Genomic DNA, 18,482 nt, shown 5'->3' on the forward strand with positions numbered 1-18,482 from the left:
CGTTGGCCATGGCAGGCGTAGGCATTGGCTCGTTGACCGTGGCAGGTGTGGGTGCTGGCTTGTTGACCGTGGCAGGCGTGGGCGCAGACAATTTTTGAGGTAGGGTCTTCATGGACCTACGCACCGACATCAGTGGCAGATCATACAACTTGGAGACAGGGGCCATGGAAGGCTTCGAGACAGGGGCTGTGGATGCAGGTTTTGGCCTGGGGTTCCCACCATAATCCACTGTATAAGGGGAACCGCTAAGTTCCAGAGCCTTCTCCACATAATCGCCGAGCGTCCAGTGAGGATCAGCTGGATGCATGAGTTCCCTCAGTGCACTATTCAGACTGGCCCAGAAGAAAACCACCAGAGAGCGGTCTGGATAGTGCACTACGTTTGCCAGCTCTAAAAACTCACGGGCGTGATCCTCAACTTGATGGTCCCCTTGTTGAAGGAGTAGAATCCTGATGGCCGCTAGATCCATTTCTCGGTCAGTCTTTCTGTGACGAGACAGGAGAGGAATGAGGATCTAAATGCAGCCTTTTTAATAAAACAAAAGTAAACCAGGTAACTCAGAACATAATGAAACAAAACATAGGGAACAAAGCACGGCATAATACAGATGAAGACTGACAAAAAAACGGGAAAACAAGGGCTTAAATACACAAGGGAAAACAAGGGAAAGAGGAACACCTGGGGAAACAATCAGGGGAAAACCAATCATGAAAAGAAACTACAAAGGACTACAAAACTAACAGGAAACAGGAACAGGGAACTAAACTAGAATTTCAACATAAGTCAAAACAAACAACAGGGAATATGTGACACATTCAAATGCTGACCATTAAAATAAAGAATGAATAAAAATTAAATAAATAGCTAAATAAACATCAGTACTGTTTAGTATCAGTCAAATGCTGACCATTAAAATAAAGAATAAATAAAAATAGAATAAAATGAGACTAAACAGTACTGATGTTTATTTAGCTGTCAAATGCTGACCATTAAAATAAAGAATAAATAAAAATAGAATAAAATGAGACTAAACAGTACTGATGTTTATTTAGCTGTCAAATGCTGATCATTAAAATAAAGAATAAATAAAAATAAAACAAATAGCTAAATAAACATCAGTACTGTTTAGTATCAGTCAAATGCTGGCCATTAAAATAAAGAATAAATACAATTGAAATAAATAGCTAAATAAACATCAGTACTGTTTAGTATCAGTCAAATGCTGACTATATTAACACTGTCAGTCAATTAGGGGCAGGCTGTAAAACAAAAAGCACAGCTTCCCAGCATTTACACCTGCCGAGTCAAGAGATAAACAGCGGCAGCGGTGTTATAACGTATTCTGCTATACAAGTTCAGGGGAAACTTTCAATGGTGGAAAACCAGACTTTTAAATATTACATTTTATAAATGCAATGACTGGAATTGTTTGGTTGAAGGGGTACCAAACTGTGAATCCTGAACAAAACAGTTTGGTGAATACATGTTTGCACATTAGCTTCCACTCAGCTGACAACAATATTAGCTAGTTAGCTATAAGCTCGTTGTCATGGAGAGTAAAAGACGGACGTTGTTTATTTACTTTCCAGCATTGCTTCTCACCAACTAGGTAATAACATAGCATGAAATCAACACTCAACAGACACAATTCACCACCGCACCATTGTCTGCTGAGCTGCAAAAAGATGCTCTGATGTTTACATTTCAATCTGCTACATTACTGACTGCACTGACAAACTATAGCTGGCTAACATAGCAAACAATAGCAAAGATAAACATGAGTGACATGGTTGTCAGGGACAGGGTTAATGTTATATTAGTAATACTGAAAAGGGAAAATGATGGGGTCATTGTTTATTAACTTTCCAGTATGTATTTCACAAACTAGTTAGCAACTTACCGTGAAAACACACCGCTGAACTCCACCCTGTCTGCAGAGCCACCGTTAGTTCAGCTCTGTAAACAATGGAGTCAGAGCACGCTCTGCTGGACAAACTATGTAATGACACCAATTCTAAAGCATTGTTTTCTGCATTATATGTTCTGAAAAAAAGTGTTCATATCGACGCATATCGGTAAACATATACGGCGATACCAAAAGGCTTATATCATATATATATATATATATATATATATATATATATATATATATATATATATACACACAGTGCATCCGGAAAGTATTCACAGCGCTTCACTTTTTCCACATTTTATGTTACAGCCTTATTCCAAAATTGATTAAATTCATTATTTTCCTCAAAATTCTACAAACAATACCCCATAATGACAACGTGAAAGAAATTTGTTTGAAATCTTTGCAAATTTATTAAAAATAAAAAATGAAAAAAATCACATGTACATAAGTATTCACAACCTTTGCTCAATACTTTGTTGAAGCACCGTTGGCACCAATTACAGCCTCAAGTCTTTTTGAGTATGATGCTACAAGCTTGGCACACATATTTTTGGGCAGTTTCTCCCATTCCTCTTTGCAGCACCTCTCAAGATCCAACAAGTTGGATGGGGAGCGTCAGTGCACAGCCATTTTCAGATCTCTCCAGAGATGTTCAATCGGGTTCAAGTCTGGGCTCTGGCTGGGCCACTCAGGGACATTCACAGAGTTGTCCCGGAGCCACTCCTTTGTTATCTTGGCTGTGTGCTTAGGGCCATTGTCCTGTTGGAAGATGAACCTTCGCCCCAGTCTGAGGTCCAGAGCACTCTGGAGCAGGTTTTCATCAAGGATGTCTCTGTACATTGCTGCATTAATTTTTCCCTTGATCCTGACTAGTCTCCCAGTTCCTACCGCTGAAAAATTTCCCCACAGCATGATGCTGCCACCACCATGCTTCACTGTAGGGATGGTATTGGCCAGGTGATGAGCGGTGCCTGGTTTCCTCCAGACTTGACGCTTGCCATTCAGGCCAAAGAGTTCAATCTTTGTTTCTCATGGTCTGAGAGTCCTTTAGGTGCCTTTTGGCAAACTCCAGGTGGGCTGTCATGTGCCTTTTACTGAGGAGTGGCTTCTGTCTGGCCACTCTACCATATAGGCCTGATTGGTGGAGTGCTCCAGAGATGTTTGCCCTTCTGGAAGGTTCTCCTCTCCCCACAGAGAAATGCTGGAGCTCTGTCAGAGTGACCATCGGGTTCTTGGTCACCTCCCTGATGAAGGCCCTTTTTCCCCAGCTCAGTTTGGCCGGGGGGCCAGCTCTAGGAAGAGTCCTGGTGGTTCCAAACTTCTTCCATTTACGGATGATGGAGGCCACTGTGCTCATTGGGACCTTCAATGCTGCAGACATTTTTCTGTACACTTCCCCAGATCTGTGCCTCGATACAATCCTGTCTCGGAGGTCTACAGACAATTCTTTGGACTTCATGGCTTGGTTTGTGCTTTGACATTCACTGTTAACTGTAGGACCTTATATAGACAGGTGTGTGCCTTTCCAAATCATGTCCAATCAACTGAATTTACCACAGGTGGACTCCAATCAAGTTGTAGAAACATCTCAAGGTTGATCAGTGGAAACAGGATGCACCTGAGCTCAATTTTGAGTGTCATGCAAAGGCTGTGAATACTTATGTACATGTGATTTATTTCGTTTTTTATTTTTAATAAATTTGCAAAGATTTCAAACAAACTTCTTTCACGTTGTCATTATGGGGTATTGTTTGTAGAATTTTGAGGAAAATAATGAATTTAATCCATTTTGGAATAAGGCTGTAACATAACAAAATGTGGAAAAAGTGAAGCGCTGTGAATACTTTCCGGATGCACTGTGTATATATATATATATATATATATATATATATATATATATATATATATATATATATATATATATATATGGCAGACCTCTGCCTTTTCTGTGGAGGGAACGGGAGCCGGGGGAACAATCCACATAAGACTTTAATGCCACACTTTTCAGTGTACATCAAAACATAAACGTGCTTTTCTGCACAATAAACAAACACATTCAACAGCCTTGCTTTTCAGCAGTCACTGTGGCACAGTCACACACAGCTCCATGCGTCTGTCTCTCTCCGTCTGCTGCTGTCTTCTCTCCATAAATACTCCACTGCTCCTCCTTGGAATGCGGGACCGGTGTGCAAACAGATGGAAATCATTTACCACTTATCTCTCTGGGCTTGCTCTGCCCTGACGCCGCTCGGCCATGCCCTGCTTGCCACAATATAGATAGATAGTAGAGGTGTAATGCTTCAAATTTCTTATGGTTCGGTTTGTATCACGGTTTTAGGGTCACGGATTCGGTACGGTTCAGTATTTGTTATGTTCAGAAAAATAAATATTACTGCCAAACCCAAAATAAATATATTCTATTTGGTAACAGACACTTCAAGAGATTTGCCCTCACTATAAATCACTATGGTTTTACAACAGTAACCATAGTTTAACCATGGTATTTGTAGTAAAATCATAGTAACCACAAAATTAACAGTTACTGTCATGGTTACAATACTATAGTAAAATCAAGGTTACTATATGGAAATTACAGTATTACTATTGTAAAACAATGGTTACTTGTATCAAAACTATGATTTCTGCCAAGAAAACAATGGTGACAACAGTCATTGTTACTTCAGTCATGGCTACTACAATATTACTATAGTAAAACCATGGTTACTATATGGCTACTACAGTATTACTGAATAAAACCATGGTTAATTGTCATCAGTGTCCTTAAATAACAAAAAACAATAAATAAATAAATAAATAATGCTCTCATTACTAACTCAACATTTAACTTAATAGCTGCATTTATGCTATATGCATCAACATAATGTGCATTTCATACTCAACTCAACATACACTATATTGCCAAAAGTATTCGCTCATCTGCCTTTAGACGCATATGAACTTAAGTGACATCCCATTCTTAATCCATAGGGTTTAATATGACGTCAGCCCACCCTTTGCAGCTATAACAGCTTCAACTCTTCTGGGAAGGCTTTCCACAAGGTTTAGGAGTGTGTTTATGGGAATTTTTGACCATTCTTCCAGAAGCGCATTTGTGAGGTCAGACACTGATGTTGGACGAGAAGGCCTGGCTCGCAGTCTTCGCTCTAATTCATCCCAAAGGTGCTCTATCGGGTTGAGGGCAGGACTATGTGCAGGCCAGTCAAGTTCTTCCACACCAAACTCGCTCATCCATGTCTTTATGGACCTTGCTTTGTGCACTGGTGCGCAGTCATGTTGGAACAGGAAGGGGCCATCCCCAAACTGTTCCCACAAAGTTGGGAGCATGGAATTGTCCAAAATCTCTTGGTATGCTGAAGCATTCAAAGTTCCTTTCACTGGAACTAAGGGGCCAAACCCAGCTCCTGAAAAACAACCCCACACCATAATCCCCCCTCCACCAAACTTCATAGCTGGCACAATGCAGTCAGACAAGTACCGTTCTCCTGGCAACCGCCAAACCCAGACTCGTCCATCAGATTGCCAGATGGAGAAGTGTGATTCGTCACTCCAGAGAATGCGTCTCCACTGCTCTAGAGTCCAGTGGCGGCGTGCTTTACACCACTGCATCCGACGCTTTGCATTGCACTTGGTGATGTATGGCTTGGATGCAGCTGCTCGGCCATGGAAACCCATTCCATGAAGCTCTCTACGCACTGTTCTTGAGCTAATCTGAAGGCCACATGAACTTTGGAAGTCTGTAGCGATTGACTCTGCAGAAAGTTGGCGACCTCTGCGCACTATGCGCCTCAGCATCCGCTGACCCCGCTCTGTCATTTTACGAGGCCTACAACTTCGTGGCTGAGTTGCTGTCATTCCCAATCGCTTCCACTTTGTTATAATACCACTGACAGTTGACTGTGGAATATTTAGTAGTGAGGAAATTTCACGACTGGACTTGTTGCACAGGTGGCATCCTATCACAGTACCACGCTGGAATTCACTGAGCTCCTGAGAGCGGCCCATTCTTTCACAAATGTTTGTAGAAGCAGTCTGCATGCCTAGGTGCTTCATTTTATACACCTGTGGCCATGGAAGTGATTGGAACACCTGAATTCAATTATGTGGATGGGTGAGCGAATACTTTTGGCAATATAGTGTATATTCAATATTCAGAAGTTGTACATCACTATAGAATGAATATCCTTGCTGTAGAAATTTATGCTAGAAGGGATGTCGTAATGCAACATGAGTGTTTTAATCATACGTGGAAATCCCACATCTTCATCAACAGAGTAAGGGCAACATAACTTTGGCAATGAACACCCCGAGCACTTTAGTTTTTGTTTCATATCTGTCCAAACTAGCAGCGAGTGCCTGTTTAAAGACAGAAGGGACTGTGTCTGTGTGCAGTTTCGGGCTCACGTGCGGCTCTGTGTGCACTGCTCGCTATATATTCCCAGGTGATGTCAGTGTAAATAAATAATCAAATATCGATGTATTACCAGTATACGGCACTCGCGTCAAGCAATGTCTGCAAACAGTGCCTGTTTTGTAAAGGTTTTTTGACAATCGCTGTTTTGATTGACCGCAAAAAGAAAAAGTTCCCAGACAGGAGACTTGAATGACGCAGGGGCTTCTATCTTGCGGCTTGTTTTCTCAGCTTGCCATTTTCAACTTCACACTAATGCGTGCAGAACTGTGAATCATCAAACAATTTAACATACTTACAGTTAATAGGACAACTTCTCCCTGTGGAAAATTGACCCATATGAAACATAGGTGAAGTGTGTCCATCTACAGAGCCATACAGATGCATACACGGAGGTTATAACTGCACATGTCTATTTAGCACTTTATTTTCTTTGCCAAAGTGTATGATCCAGATGCGTTATTAAACTAGATATGAACCGCAGAGCAAATGCTTACCAAACCGAGAACCGTTACACCCCTAATAAATAGATAGATAGATTCACATTTATATTATATTATGTATACATTTATTTTAACAAATAGCATCAAGCATATTTACATACATAAAAGCTTATCCTGTATAATACACTTCCATTAAAACAACTGGCATAATGTTAGTGGACATTTCAGGTGAATAAAGCTGCTAAATAATCACAGATTCAAAAATATTAACAGAACTTCAACTAGAAGGTAATAATGTTACTTAACCAATCTGATGTGGTTGTTGCATTTTCATCAGTGGACCCTCACAATGAAATGCATCCTGTTTTTTCTTCAATCATTGGATTGGATCATAAGCAGAGTACTTGAAACATAAGTACTGTTGCTCACATGATGCATGTTTTAAAAATGCACTCTTTTAAAATGTTAAAATGTTTTCACTGTAATGTCCTAATTGCAAAATAGACTTCAGAAGATGAAAGTTGAGTTTTTAAGCTTTAGTTCTTGAGTTTCCAACTTTGTGAACATTTTGGATTTTTTTTAATATTGCATTCTCTGAACTTTTAAATACTCCTTCTAGGGAGTATTCATGAGACTGTCACCACATTTAGACAACATTATGCCAAGATATTGAAGATGCTAAATTGTGAACAGATTTTGAAATAGCGAACGGTGTTACCATAGCGAGGCATTAAATTAATGGCAAAAAATGGGAAACAGCAGTGTCTCACATCTTCTGTGTGCAATGTGTGATTTAGAGCAAAATTGAGAAATTTGAAGTTGCTTCAAAATTGTTTAGAATAATGTCAAAGGCCAAATGCATGTGTCCACCTTGCTTGTTTTCCGAAAGCCAACGGGTGGAAATGGACCCATGGTGCTTGGGCCCATCATTGCTGCTTGCAGCTATATTTTATTTTGTAATTTTTAGTGCTTGACAGCACCAGTCACCATTATGAAAAGAGAGAAAGTCATGCAGGTTCAGTAAATGGTGACTTAATTTTACTTTTGGGTGAACTATACCTTTAAGTTGCTCCTCCTCCTTTTGTCCTGTTTGTGTGAGTGTTTGTGTGTATTTGCATGAATTTGTGTGTCACTACTGAAACAAAATGTTTCCTGTCTGACCCCTTTGAGACACATATGACTTCCTTCCATTTTGACCATGATCTCTTAATTGTCTGTCCTGCACCTCCCTCCCTCTAAATCTCTCTTTCCTTTTTGCCATGTCCCTCTCTCCCCATCTCTCACTTTTTATTGTATCCCTCTTGACTATGACTTTTTTTTCTCTCTCTTATTCAAATTCTCTCTCTGTCTTCCATCAAATGTGCCAACTTTGGTATATTTGAGTCACTCTGGAGAAAATAACGGGGCCGGAGAAATCACATTTCCAATTTTCTAGAACATCATTCTCTCACCTTATGCTGCGTTTCCACTGGCGTGATAGAAATTCGCTCATTGTTTGCTGCGCTGCTGTCAATCCCACAATCCACCTTGCGAGCGTGGCGCTTGGCTTCCATAGGAATGCACCGAAAATGCTCGCTCACCTTTGCTCACAATGCGCCAGAGAAAATATAAGGTTAGAAATACTGCTAAGCTATGAAACATGCTCTCGGTTTCCTATGCAGAAAAGCTAGTCCACACAGACACGTTATTACTGCAAAATCTAATAACTTGCTCCACGTCTGAAACAACTTTACTTTTCAGCAGATGACACTGAGACCACACAGGCTATTGAATCCTATTGCTCAGGAATACTGTGGGGGTAATTCACAAAGCAAGAAGTGCGCCCAGTAAATGTGCTATTTATTAGCATGCACACTCTGCGCTGATTTAGCATCCCATTCACTAAAGGAAAAATGCAAATAAGCCAACACAAACACACCCACAAAATGTGTGCAGAATGCAATCTGCATGCACAATTCAGATCTTGTGGACCAATTGTGAGTGCTACATACAGTGCATCCGGAAAGTATTCACAGCGCTTCACTTTTTCCACATTTTGTTATGTTACAGCCTTATTCCAAAATGGATTAAATTCATTATTTTCCTCAAAATTCTACAAACAATACCCCATAATGACAATGTGAAAGAAGTTTGTTTGAAATCTTTGCAAATTTATTAAAAATAAAAAAACGAAAAAAAAATCACATGTACACAAGTATTCACAGCCTTTGCCATGACACTCAAAATTGAGCTCAGTTGCATCCTGTTTCCACTGATCATCCTTGAGATGTTTCTACAACTTAATTGGAGTCCACCTGTGGTAAATTCAGTTGATTGGACATGATTTGGAAAGGCACACTCCTGTCTATATAAGGTCCCACAGTTAACAGTGCATGTCAGAGCACAAACCAAGCCATGAAGTCCAAGGAATTGTCTGTAGACCTCCGAGACAGGATTGTATCGAGGCACAGATCTGGGGAAGGGTACAAAAAAATGTCTGCAGCATTGAAGGTCCCAATGAGCACAGTGGCCTCCATCATCCGTAAATGGAAGAAGTTTGGAACCACCAGGACTCTTCCTAGAGCTGGCCACCTGGCCAAACTGAGCGATTGGGGGAGAAGGGCCTTAGTCAGGGAGGTGAACCAAGAACCTGATGGTCACTCTGATAGAGCTCCATCATTTCTCTGTGGAGAGAGGAGAACCTTCCAGAAGAACAACCATCTCTGCAGCACTCCACCAATCAGGCCTGTATGGTAGAGTGGCCAGACGAAAGCCACTCCTCAGTAAAAGGCACATGACAGTCCACCTGGAGTTTGCCAAAAGGCACCTGAAGGACTCTCAGACCATGAGAAACAAAGATTGAACTCTTTGGCCTGAATGGCAAGCATCATATCTGGAGGAAACCAGGCACCGCTCATCACCTGGCCAATACCATCCCTACAGTGAAGCATGGTGGTGGCAGCATCATGCTGTGGGGATGTTTTTCAGCGGCAGGAACTGGGAGACTCGTCAAGATCGAGGGAAAGATGAATGCAGCAATGTACAGAGACATCCTTGATGAAAGCCTGCTCCAGAGCGCTCTGGACCTCAGACTGGGGCGAAGGTTCATCTTCCAACAGGACAATGACCCTAAGCACAGAGCCAAGATAACAAAGGAGTGGCTACGGGACAACTCTGTGAATGTCCTTGAGTGGCCCAGCCAGAGCCCAGACTTGAACCCGATTGAACATCTCTGGAAAGATCTGAAGATTGCTGTGCACTGACGCTCCCCATCCAACCTGATGGAGCTTGAGAGGTCCTGCAAAGAAGAATGGGAAAAAATGCCCAAAAATATGTGTGCCAAGCTTGTAGCATCATACTCAAAAAGACTTGAGGCTGTAATTGGTGCCAAAGGTGCTTCAACAAAGTATTGAGCAAAGGCTGTGAATACTTATGTACATGAGATGGTTTTTTATTTTTAATAAATTTGCAAAGATTTCAAACAAACTTCTTTCACTTTGTCATTAGGGGGTATTGTTTGTAGAATTTTGAGGAAAATAATGAATTTAATCCATTTTAGAATAAGGCTGTAACATAACAAAATGTGGAAAAAGTGAAGCACTGTGAATACTTTCCAGATGCACTGTAGGGTAGGATCGGGCAGGCCACCCTGATATGACACACTTTGGTAGGACTGAACAGCATCACTGCACTACTGTGATCCAGACACCTGAATCATCTCTTTAACATGCCGAAAGTGTGCTTGATTGCATCTGGAAAATGTATATGACAGTTATAACATTATCATTTATCATTTAATCATTATTTGATGAATTACTGTTGATATGATAGGAAATGTACACAAACATCTCTTTTAAACTAAATTTGCTTTACCGCCTGGGTTCATTTGGCGGTAATGTAAAATAAGGTGGGCATATTTTGTAAATGAAGCGCAAACCATTATGAGCCTAATTTACGTAGAAAGGAAGCGTGTTTGCACAGAAAAAAATGACAGTGACTTAATTTAAATACTCAAGATGCAGCACTATTTCAGCACTGATTGCGCCTGCTAAAATAGATTGCAGATGGTTAGTGAATAAGACGTAGGTATTTGCACTGAAATATCATGTGCAAAAGTGGCGCAGATGTTTAGTGAATTCCCTGCTGTATGTCACAAAATAGGTTATGAATGTAATTTTATGTTGACTTAAAGGAACTCCACGCAAGTTACATCAACAAGTCCAATAATATTTGTTATGTAAGGTTACATACCTTCTCATACACAACAAATTTCAATATTGTGCCTAGTGCTGCACCTGGTGCAGTGGTGGCTCAGTGGTTAATGCTCTGGGTTACTGACCAGAAGGTCATGGTTCAAGCCCCAGCACCACCAAGATGCCACTGTTGGGCCCTTGAGCAAGGCCCTTGACCCTGTCTGCTCCAGGGATACCATATCATGGCTGACCCTGTGCTCTGACCCCAGCTAGGCTGGGATATGTGAAAAAAAAATTTTTCACTGAATATGTGCAAATGTGTGACAAAAATAAAGGCTTCTTCTTCTGCTCATTTAATAAGGATAAACATTTGGCATTGTCGAACCATGCTTTTGCAGATATTTGAGGTTAAATGTGTATTTCAATTGTTGTAACCTTTCTTTTCCTCAGGATGAATTGGATCTCACAGACAAGAACAGGGAAGCCATGTTTGCTTTGCCTGCTGAGAAGAAATGGCAGATCTACTGCAGCAAGAAGGTGAGTCCTTCACAACATAACTAATCACTCAAGGTCTTCTTCAACAGTTTACCATAAAAAAAATTATGCTTTTGTTAATTATTAATTACAGAACAATTTTGATTTCATGTATGCAATGAAACACTGTCCTAGACACAGAATTTTCAACTTTTTTTATTTTTTTCTGGGTGAGACAATGCCTTTGAAATGGATCATGGTAACTATAACTCCTTTGAAACCTCTGGCCAAGATGTCCACCACTTTTATCAAACACAGACCCTCCCTTCCTCCTCTGGACAGCATCCCTTTGAAAGCAATTTCTGTGGTCAGCCACTTTCAGGACATTATACTCCTTTTTTCACTGATTACAGAGAGAGGAAGAAGAAATTGGCTGCCTTTGGAAGCTTCACTGGAATATAGATTTAAACAATTGGGCTCTAGCCACTTCCAGATCATGTTTTATGGAAGTGCTGTTGTTTCGGAAGGGCCTGGGCAGTGAGTGAACTCCTGGAACTCTGGTATGGCAACATTGTCTTTGATTCTTACAAATGAGTTTCCATGTTGTATCTACAAAGTTCTATTTGATGGTATGGACATGTTTGCATGTGGAGCTCTAGAAACTTGCACACTCTGGTTTGGGAAGTAGAATTATACAGTAGGTAAAGTGGAGTACACAAGAGTTTGTAGTTCCAACAGCTCCTGCAACAAAGTTGTCAGCAGTTGATGTTCTCTTTCAAGGATGAGACCAGAGATCCAAATGCGGAAGCAAAGTAAAATACTTTATTATGTTTTAAACACAGCAGAGCTGGTGAAGTGTGATGGAGCCCTGGCATCGACTGCAGCATGGAGATAGAGTGTGTTCGTAGGTTTGTGTGCATTGAGGTAGTGTGGAGCACAGATCCACGAGGAATCCTCTGGAGGATAGGGTGCTCGTAGGTTTGTGTGCGTCACAGTAGTGTGACGAGCAGATCCAGTGTAGAGGGGTAACCGATGAGGAATACTCAGGTGAAGCGTCAAGGCAAGCAATGCAACCAACAGGAAGGTAACCACAATCCGGGCGCTACAGCGAAGCCTGGCAACCAACACAGAAAACAGGTAACAGGACCGACTAGGGCAGAGAGAGAGAGTGCTGAGTAATTAAACACACAACAACAATCAAACAATGAACATGAAACAGAGTGTGGTAAATATAGGCAGAAAACAAACCACAGTCAGGTGCCGCTCATCAGCTGAAAGTTGGCATGATCAGCGGTCCCATGGAAACAATCAGGTTTCCCATGGAAATGCTGATTCCGCGAGCCAGCGGCACCTAAAACACATGAAGAGAACGTAAACACATGAAGAGAACGTAAACACAATGGAACAAACCAGACACTCTCAGTACCACTCTCAAAATACTCAAAAATGATTTCCTCTCAGAGTTGAAAGTTTGAAAATAGAGGAAAAAATCCTTCAAACTAAATCCAGGAAATGGGAACCAGAACCAAGCAACAGATGGCATGGAAAAAAAGTTGTTGCTTGGCAAACAAAAAGCTCATTCGTGTCTGGCGTTATGAAGAATTACTGTAGAAGCCCAGCACATGGCCTGTTTAAAATGCACAGCAATGTAAACAGAACAAGTAATGCTGTGTGTTTAGAGAAACTACTCCAATGAGAGGGGAAAGTAAAGTTTAAACTCTTCCTCTGAGTTCTTTAACATCAAAAAACAATTGAGTAACTACACAACATTCCTTTACTCTTTCCATCACAGTCTTAAAAACATGCTCACTCTTATGATAATCAAGGTCAAATACATTTTTTGTTGAGTTGGTCCTCCTGTAATGACTAGCCAGTTTGGTGTTAACTTGCCTTAAGGTTTGCCTTCAGAGGGGCCATCACTTGTCTGGTTTTCTAAGGTGAGAACTGAGCTCTGTAAGAAACATTCTAAGACTTTTAGAAGTTTATAATTTTATGTAGGAGAGGAAATGTCTTTTATTGAGGTTTTGATGTTTTTGTCAAAACGAATATTGCTTTTGAAGAGTATAATAATATTTAGACTAGACAACCGGTAACCCTCTGAGTGTTACATAATATCCTAATTAACTTTCAACTTTCTTGACTGGAAATCTTAGGACATAATTTAACTTTAAAGAGACAGTCAGATGTGGAAAAAATAATTGTAAAAATCAAGAAGATAATTTTTTGTACAGTGGAAACTGGATCTCCTAATTGAATAGCAGTGTAAAGGAGAGGACAACATGTTGGGGTGTTGAATTCTGAAAAATGTTTTATCTAGACCACGGGTCAAAAACATTTTGAAATAGAATGACATTTTTAATTTTCCTTCTTAATGGTGGTATCGACTCCTCAACCGTGCCAGCAATTACCCCAGAATTGGCATGCATGCCATAGGTTGCCAACCCCTGGTCTAGACTTAAAAACATGGGTAGCAATCTATGTGCTAATGTGATTTTAGCTGGACAGATTCTGGAGAGGCAAGCTGTTATTAAAGACACAGACCCTAGTTTAGCCCACAAATACAATTCAATCTTTAGGTCACATAACATACTGTTTATCTTGTGCAGAATGGTTAAGTTTAAGGTGTTCAGAATCAGGTTTATTTGCAGAGAAAGTTACATTTACAAGGACTTTTCCTTTATAAATGAAAATTTTGAAAACCCACAAGCAGAAGTTAAGAAATTAAATCAAATGTAGACACATAGGCTCTGTTCCAAAGCCTAGTGAACAGAAGCTTACTTCCAAGGCAGCAACATAAGTGAATGAAACCTCATAAGTGACATATTTGAAACATAAGCATGCATACAAATTGTCTGCACCACACAAATAGTTCTTCTTACAAAGTGCGTGCAGAGACTCAACTGGCAGTTGATTCCAAAAGAGTTTGACCTTACCTTACTTAGGTATTGTTTTATTGTATGTATAATTTTGTTAACTATCCAGGAGTGTGAAATCTAGAACAGCAGATGGTGTACTAGCCCACTGTTCCAAGGAAAATATCTACCAACATTTTAGCTTTGTTCTTTCTTAGGTTTTGCCCTAAGCTGTCAATCTTCTGGGGTAATAAAGAATGGATCCAACTTGCTTGCATCTGACATGCAACCATTTTTCCAATTGTCAAATCTCATTTCAGAACTAAACTGTAAACTTTTGCCTTTATAACATTAGATTATGTTTATGGAGGTTATTTGAATTTTATGAGAGAAGCCACCTTATAAATTAATGGAATACATTTTCAGTTGGTCCCTTTTAACCATTCAAGAATGATGATTTCTGTAAATGTTGTTAGCAGACAAAATCACATCCAGTTATAGCCATATAACCAAAGGCATCATTTTCACTGTTCGGGGATGTGATTATTGCAGATTAATGCACAGTTCCTGTTTTTCCGACCTAAAAATGTGACCCATGTGAATTTTGTAAATAATAATAATAATAATAATAATAAAAATAGAAGAGAAGTGAAGGGGTGGGAGGTGTGGGGTGGTAGTGGTTACCGTTGCCACAGTTGCTGACAGGTTAAAAATGGCTATTGTTAAGGGGGAATATCAGTGTTACTGATGTGATATTTGCAGTGAAATCGTGAAATTTTACTTCACATATAAAGTTCTCATTGCCAGTATATCTAACCATTTGTATGTATAATCATAAAACCCTGCAGAAACAGTCTAGACATTATAAAATGTTCTGTCTAGATGAGTTTTTCTTCCTGGTTTAGATCAGGAAAAACTCTGAAATTAAATATACAATCCAAAAATAATAAAAGCCATGAAATGTAGAAGTGCTAACTCTCCTAAGAACATGTAATATTAAATTATTATTCATTGTCATTTTCACATTAATGTGGAAAAACCAGTGACACAACTGTAAAAGCAGCACTTACAGTAAGTACATGTTGAGGGAAAACCATCCAAATTCTTTAAAGCCTGCAGATATTGACCTCTGAAACATTGGTAACATATCCCCAATATGAATTTAATTTGAAATTGCAATATGGCCTTGCAAGATTATTAAACCACATAATGCTGCTTGTATTATCTGGTTTAAAACATAAACCCCTTTTACACATAGAGCCTTTCCCAGAAAATTTACTGCAATTTCAGTTAATAAGTCATGTGCAGGTGCGGGTTTGCAATTTCTGAGGCCCCAAGCAACCGACCAACACAGGGCCCCATTCAGAATGTTTTAACTTAACAAATTACATAACATTTATTTTAAATCATAATTTTAAATTCATCCTATCAGCCATTGCAGCAAAGTACATTCAAAATGTTTAATGAAATAAAAATCTAGTTAAAGATAATTAATGCATGCTTTCCAATTTTTCCACAATATAATGATAAAAAAAAAGCAATACTTATCAAGGCTTGCCATCCTGAGTGAAATAAGTCAACCTGGAAGTCTCTACGATATTCTGGTGCAGACATATATGATTTGTTACTTGGTTGCTGGGGTAACCCCATCTGGTTGCTAGGCAGTTACCAAGTTGAAACTTAAAAGGCTTCTTGCTACCCTGAGTCCAATGAATGAACCCGGAAGTGTCTATGATGTTCTGGTGCAGAAATATGTGATTTGTTACTAGGTTGCTAGGGTAACCCCATCTGGGTGCTAGGCAGTAACCAAGGTGATACCCAAAAGGCTCCTTGCTACCCTGAGTCAAATGAACGAAACCAGAAGTGTCTACGATGTTCTGTTGCAGAGATATATGATTTGTTACTTGGTTGCTAGGGTAACCCCATCTGGTTGCTAGGCAGTTACCAAGGTGAAACTTAAAAGGCTCCTTGCTACCTTAAGTCCATTGAATGAAACCACAAGTGTCTACGATGTTCTGGTGCAGAGATATGCGATTCATTACTTGGTTGCTAGGGTCACCCCATCTGATTGCTATGCAGTTACCAGGTTGATATTTATCAAGCGTCCTTTCCATCCTGAGTGAAATAAGTCAACCTTATTTCCTGAGATACCAATATAAGTGACCAGAACATCGTAGAGACTTCCAGGTTGACTTATTTCAATCAGGATGGCAAGGAGCCTTGATAAGTATCACCCTGGTAACTGCCTAGCAACCAGATGGGGTTACCCTAGTAACCAAGTAACAAATCACATATCTCTGCACCAGAACATCGTAGAGACTTCCAGGTTGACTTATTTCACTCAGGATGGCAAGGAGCCTTGATAAGTATCATCCAGATGGGGTTACCCTGGCAACCAAGTAACAAATCACATATCTCTGCACCAGAACATCGTAGAGACTTCCGGGTTAACCTTATTTCACTCAGGATGGCAAGGAGCCTTGATAAGGATCACCCTGGTAACTGCTTAGCAACCAGATGGGGTTACCCTAACAACCAAATAATATATCACATATCTCTGCACCAGAACATTATAGAGACTTCCGGGTTGACTTAATTCACTCAGGATGGCAAGGAGCCATGTTAAGTATCACCCTGGAAACTGCTTAGCAACCAGTTGGGGTTACCCTAGCAAACAAATAACAAATCACATATCTCTGCACCAGAACATCGTAGAGACTTCCGGGTTGACTTATTTCACTCAGGATGGAAAGGAGGCTTGATAAGTATCAACCTGATAACTGCATAGCAACCAGATGGGGAGACCCTAGCAACCAAGTAACAAATCACATATCTCTGCACCAGAACATCGTAGACATTTGTGGTTTCATTCAATGGACTTAGGGTAGCAAGGAGCCTTTTAAGTTTCACCTTGGTAACTGCCTAGCAACCAGATGGGGTTACTCTAGCAACCAAGTAACAAATCACTTATTTCTGCACTAGAACATCGTAGACACTTCCGGGTTCGTTCATTGGACTCAGGGTAGCAAGGAGCCTATTGAGAATCACCTTGGTGATCACTCCACCACTCATACTTTCTATCTATCTCTCCATCACTCTGTTTTCTATCTTTCATCACTCTTTTTATTCTTTCTTTCACTCCATCACTTTAACACCCTAGCAACTACATACAACCTTGCAACCATTTAGTGCACCCTATCAACCAAAAGCCATTGACTGCCATTCAAAAAGGCTGAGAGTGATATCTTCAGATCAGAATGTCCTACAGACATGAGAGTTGGCTTGTTTGAATTGGGTGAGCAATCAGTCTTCAAGTATCATCATGGAAACTACTTAGCCACGCCCTAGCAATCATTTAGAGCACCCTAGCAACCAAACTCCACTGATTTCCATTTAAAATCGCTTATATGGGAATCTCAGGATCAGAATGTCGTAGAGACTTCATTGTTGGCTTGAATGACTCAGAACAGCAAGCAGCCTTCTTGATATCACACTGGCAACTGCCTAGCAACCACATGGGCTTACCCTAGCAACCAAGTAACAAATCACATACCTCTGCACCAGAACATCGTAGACACTTCCGGGTTGACTTATTTCACTCAGGATGGCAAGGGGCCTTGATAAGTATCACCCTGGTAACTGCTTAGCAACCAGATGAGGTTACCCTAGCAACCAAGTAACAAATCACATATCTCTGACCCAGAACATCATAGTGACTTCCGGGTTGACTTATTTCACTCAGGATGGCAAGGAGCCATATTAAGGATCACCTTGGTAACTGCCTAGCAACCAGATGGGGTTACCCTAGCATCCATGTAACAAATCACATATCTCTGCACCAGAACATCGTAGAGACTTCTGGTTTCATACATTTGACTCAGGCTAGCAAGGAGCCTTTTCAGTATCACCTTGGTAACTGCCTAGCAACCAAATGGGGTTACCCTAGCAACAAATTTGCCATTCAGAAAAACAAGCAAGGGGTAGGGTTGCATAGGACTTCTTGCAGCTGGCTGTCTATCTGTATGATGTTCCTTCTTTCTTTCTTTCTGACTGTAAGACCTTCAAACTTCCAACTTTTCAAACTATTTTAAACTTTCAGACAGGCTTAAAATCATTTATATGGGTATCTCAGGATCAGAATGTTGTAGAGACTTCATTGTTGGCTTGTATGACTCAGAACAGCGAGCAGCCTCGGTT

General features: G+C 40.3%; 1 protein-coding gene and 1 long non-coding RNA gene across 4 annotated transcripts in view; one reads left to right on the plus strand and one right to left on the minus strand.

Moving 5' to 3' along the window:
• LOC127454898 (disheveled-associated activator of morphogenesis 2-like) overlaps positions 1–18,482 on the plus strand; it is a 310,968-nt gene that overhangs the window by 117,208 nt on the left and 175,278 nt on the right. For all 3 annotated transcript variants that reach the window (XM_051722409.1, XM_051722410.1, XM_051722411.1), the window contains exon 3: positions 11,410–11,496. In XM_051722409.1, the coding sequence (XP_051578369.1) occupies positions 11,410–11,496 (87 nt within the window). The remainder of the gene's footprint in view (positions 1–11,409; positions 11,497–18,482) is intronic.
• The window catches only part of LOC127454926 (uncharacterized), a 45,970-nt gene continuing 39,728 nt past the window's right edge, over positions 12,241–18,482 (minus strand). The window contains exons 2-3 of the long non-coding RNA XR_007899612.1: positions 12,682–12,784; positions 12,241–12,583 (exon numbers count right to left, since the gene is read on the minus strand). This is a non-coding gene — a long non-coding RNA (uncharacterized LOC127454926). The remainder of the gene's footprint in view (positions 12,584–12,681; positions 12,785–18,482) is intronic.

The sequence above is a fragment of the Myxocyprinus asiaticus genome, chromosome 17 (assembly GCF_019703515.2).
Source record: "Myxocyprinus asiaticus isolate MX2 ecotype Aquarium Trade chromosome 17, UBuf_Myxa_2, whole genome shotgun sequence".
Classification (NCBI taxonomy): Eukaryota; Metazoa; Chordata; class Actinopteri; order Cypriniformes; family Catostomidae; genus Myxocyprinus; species Myxocyprinus asiaticus.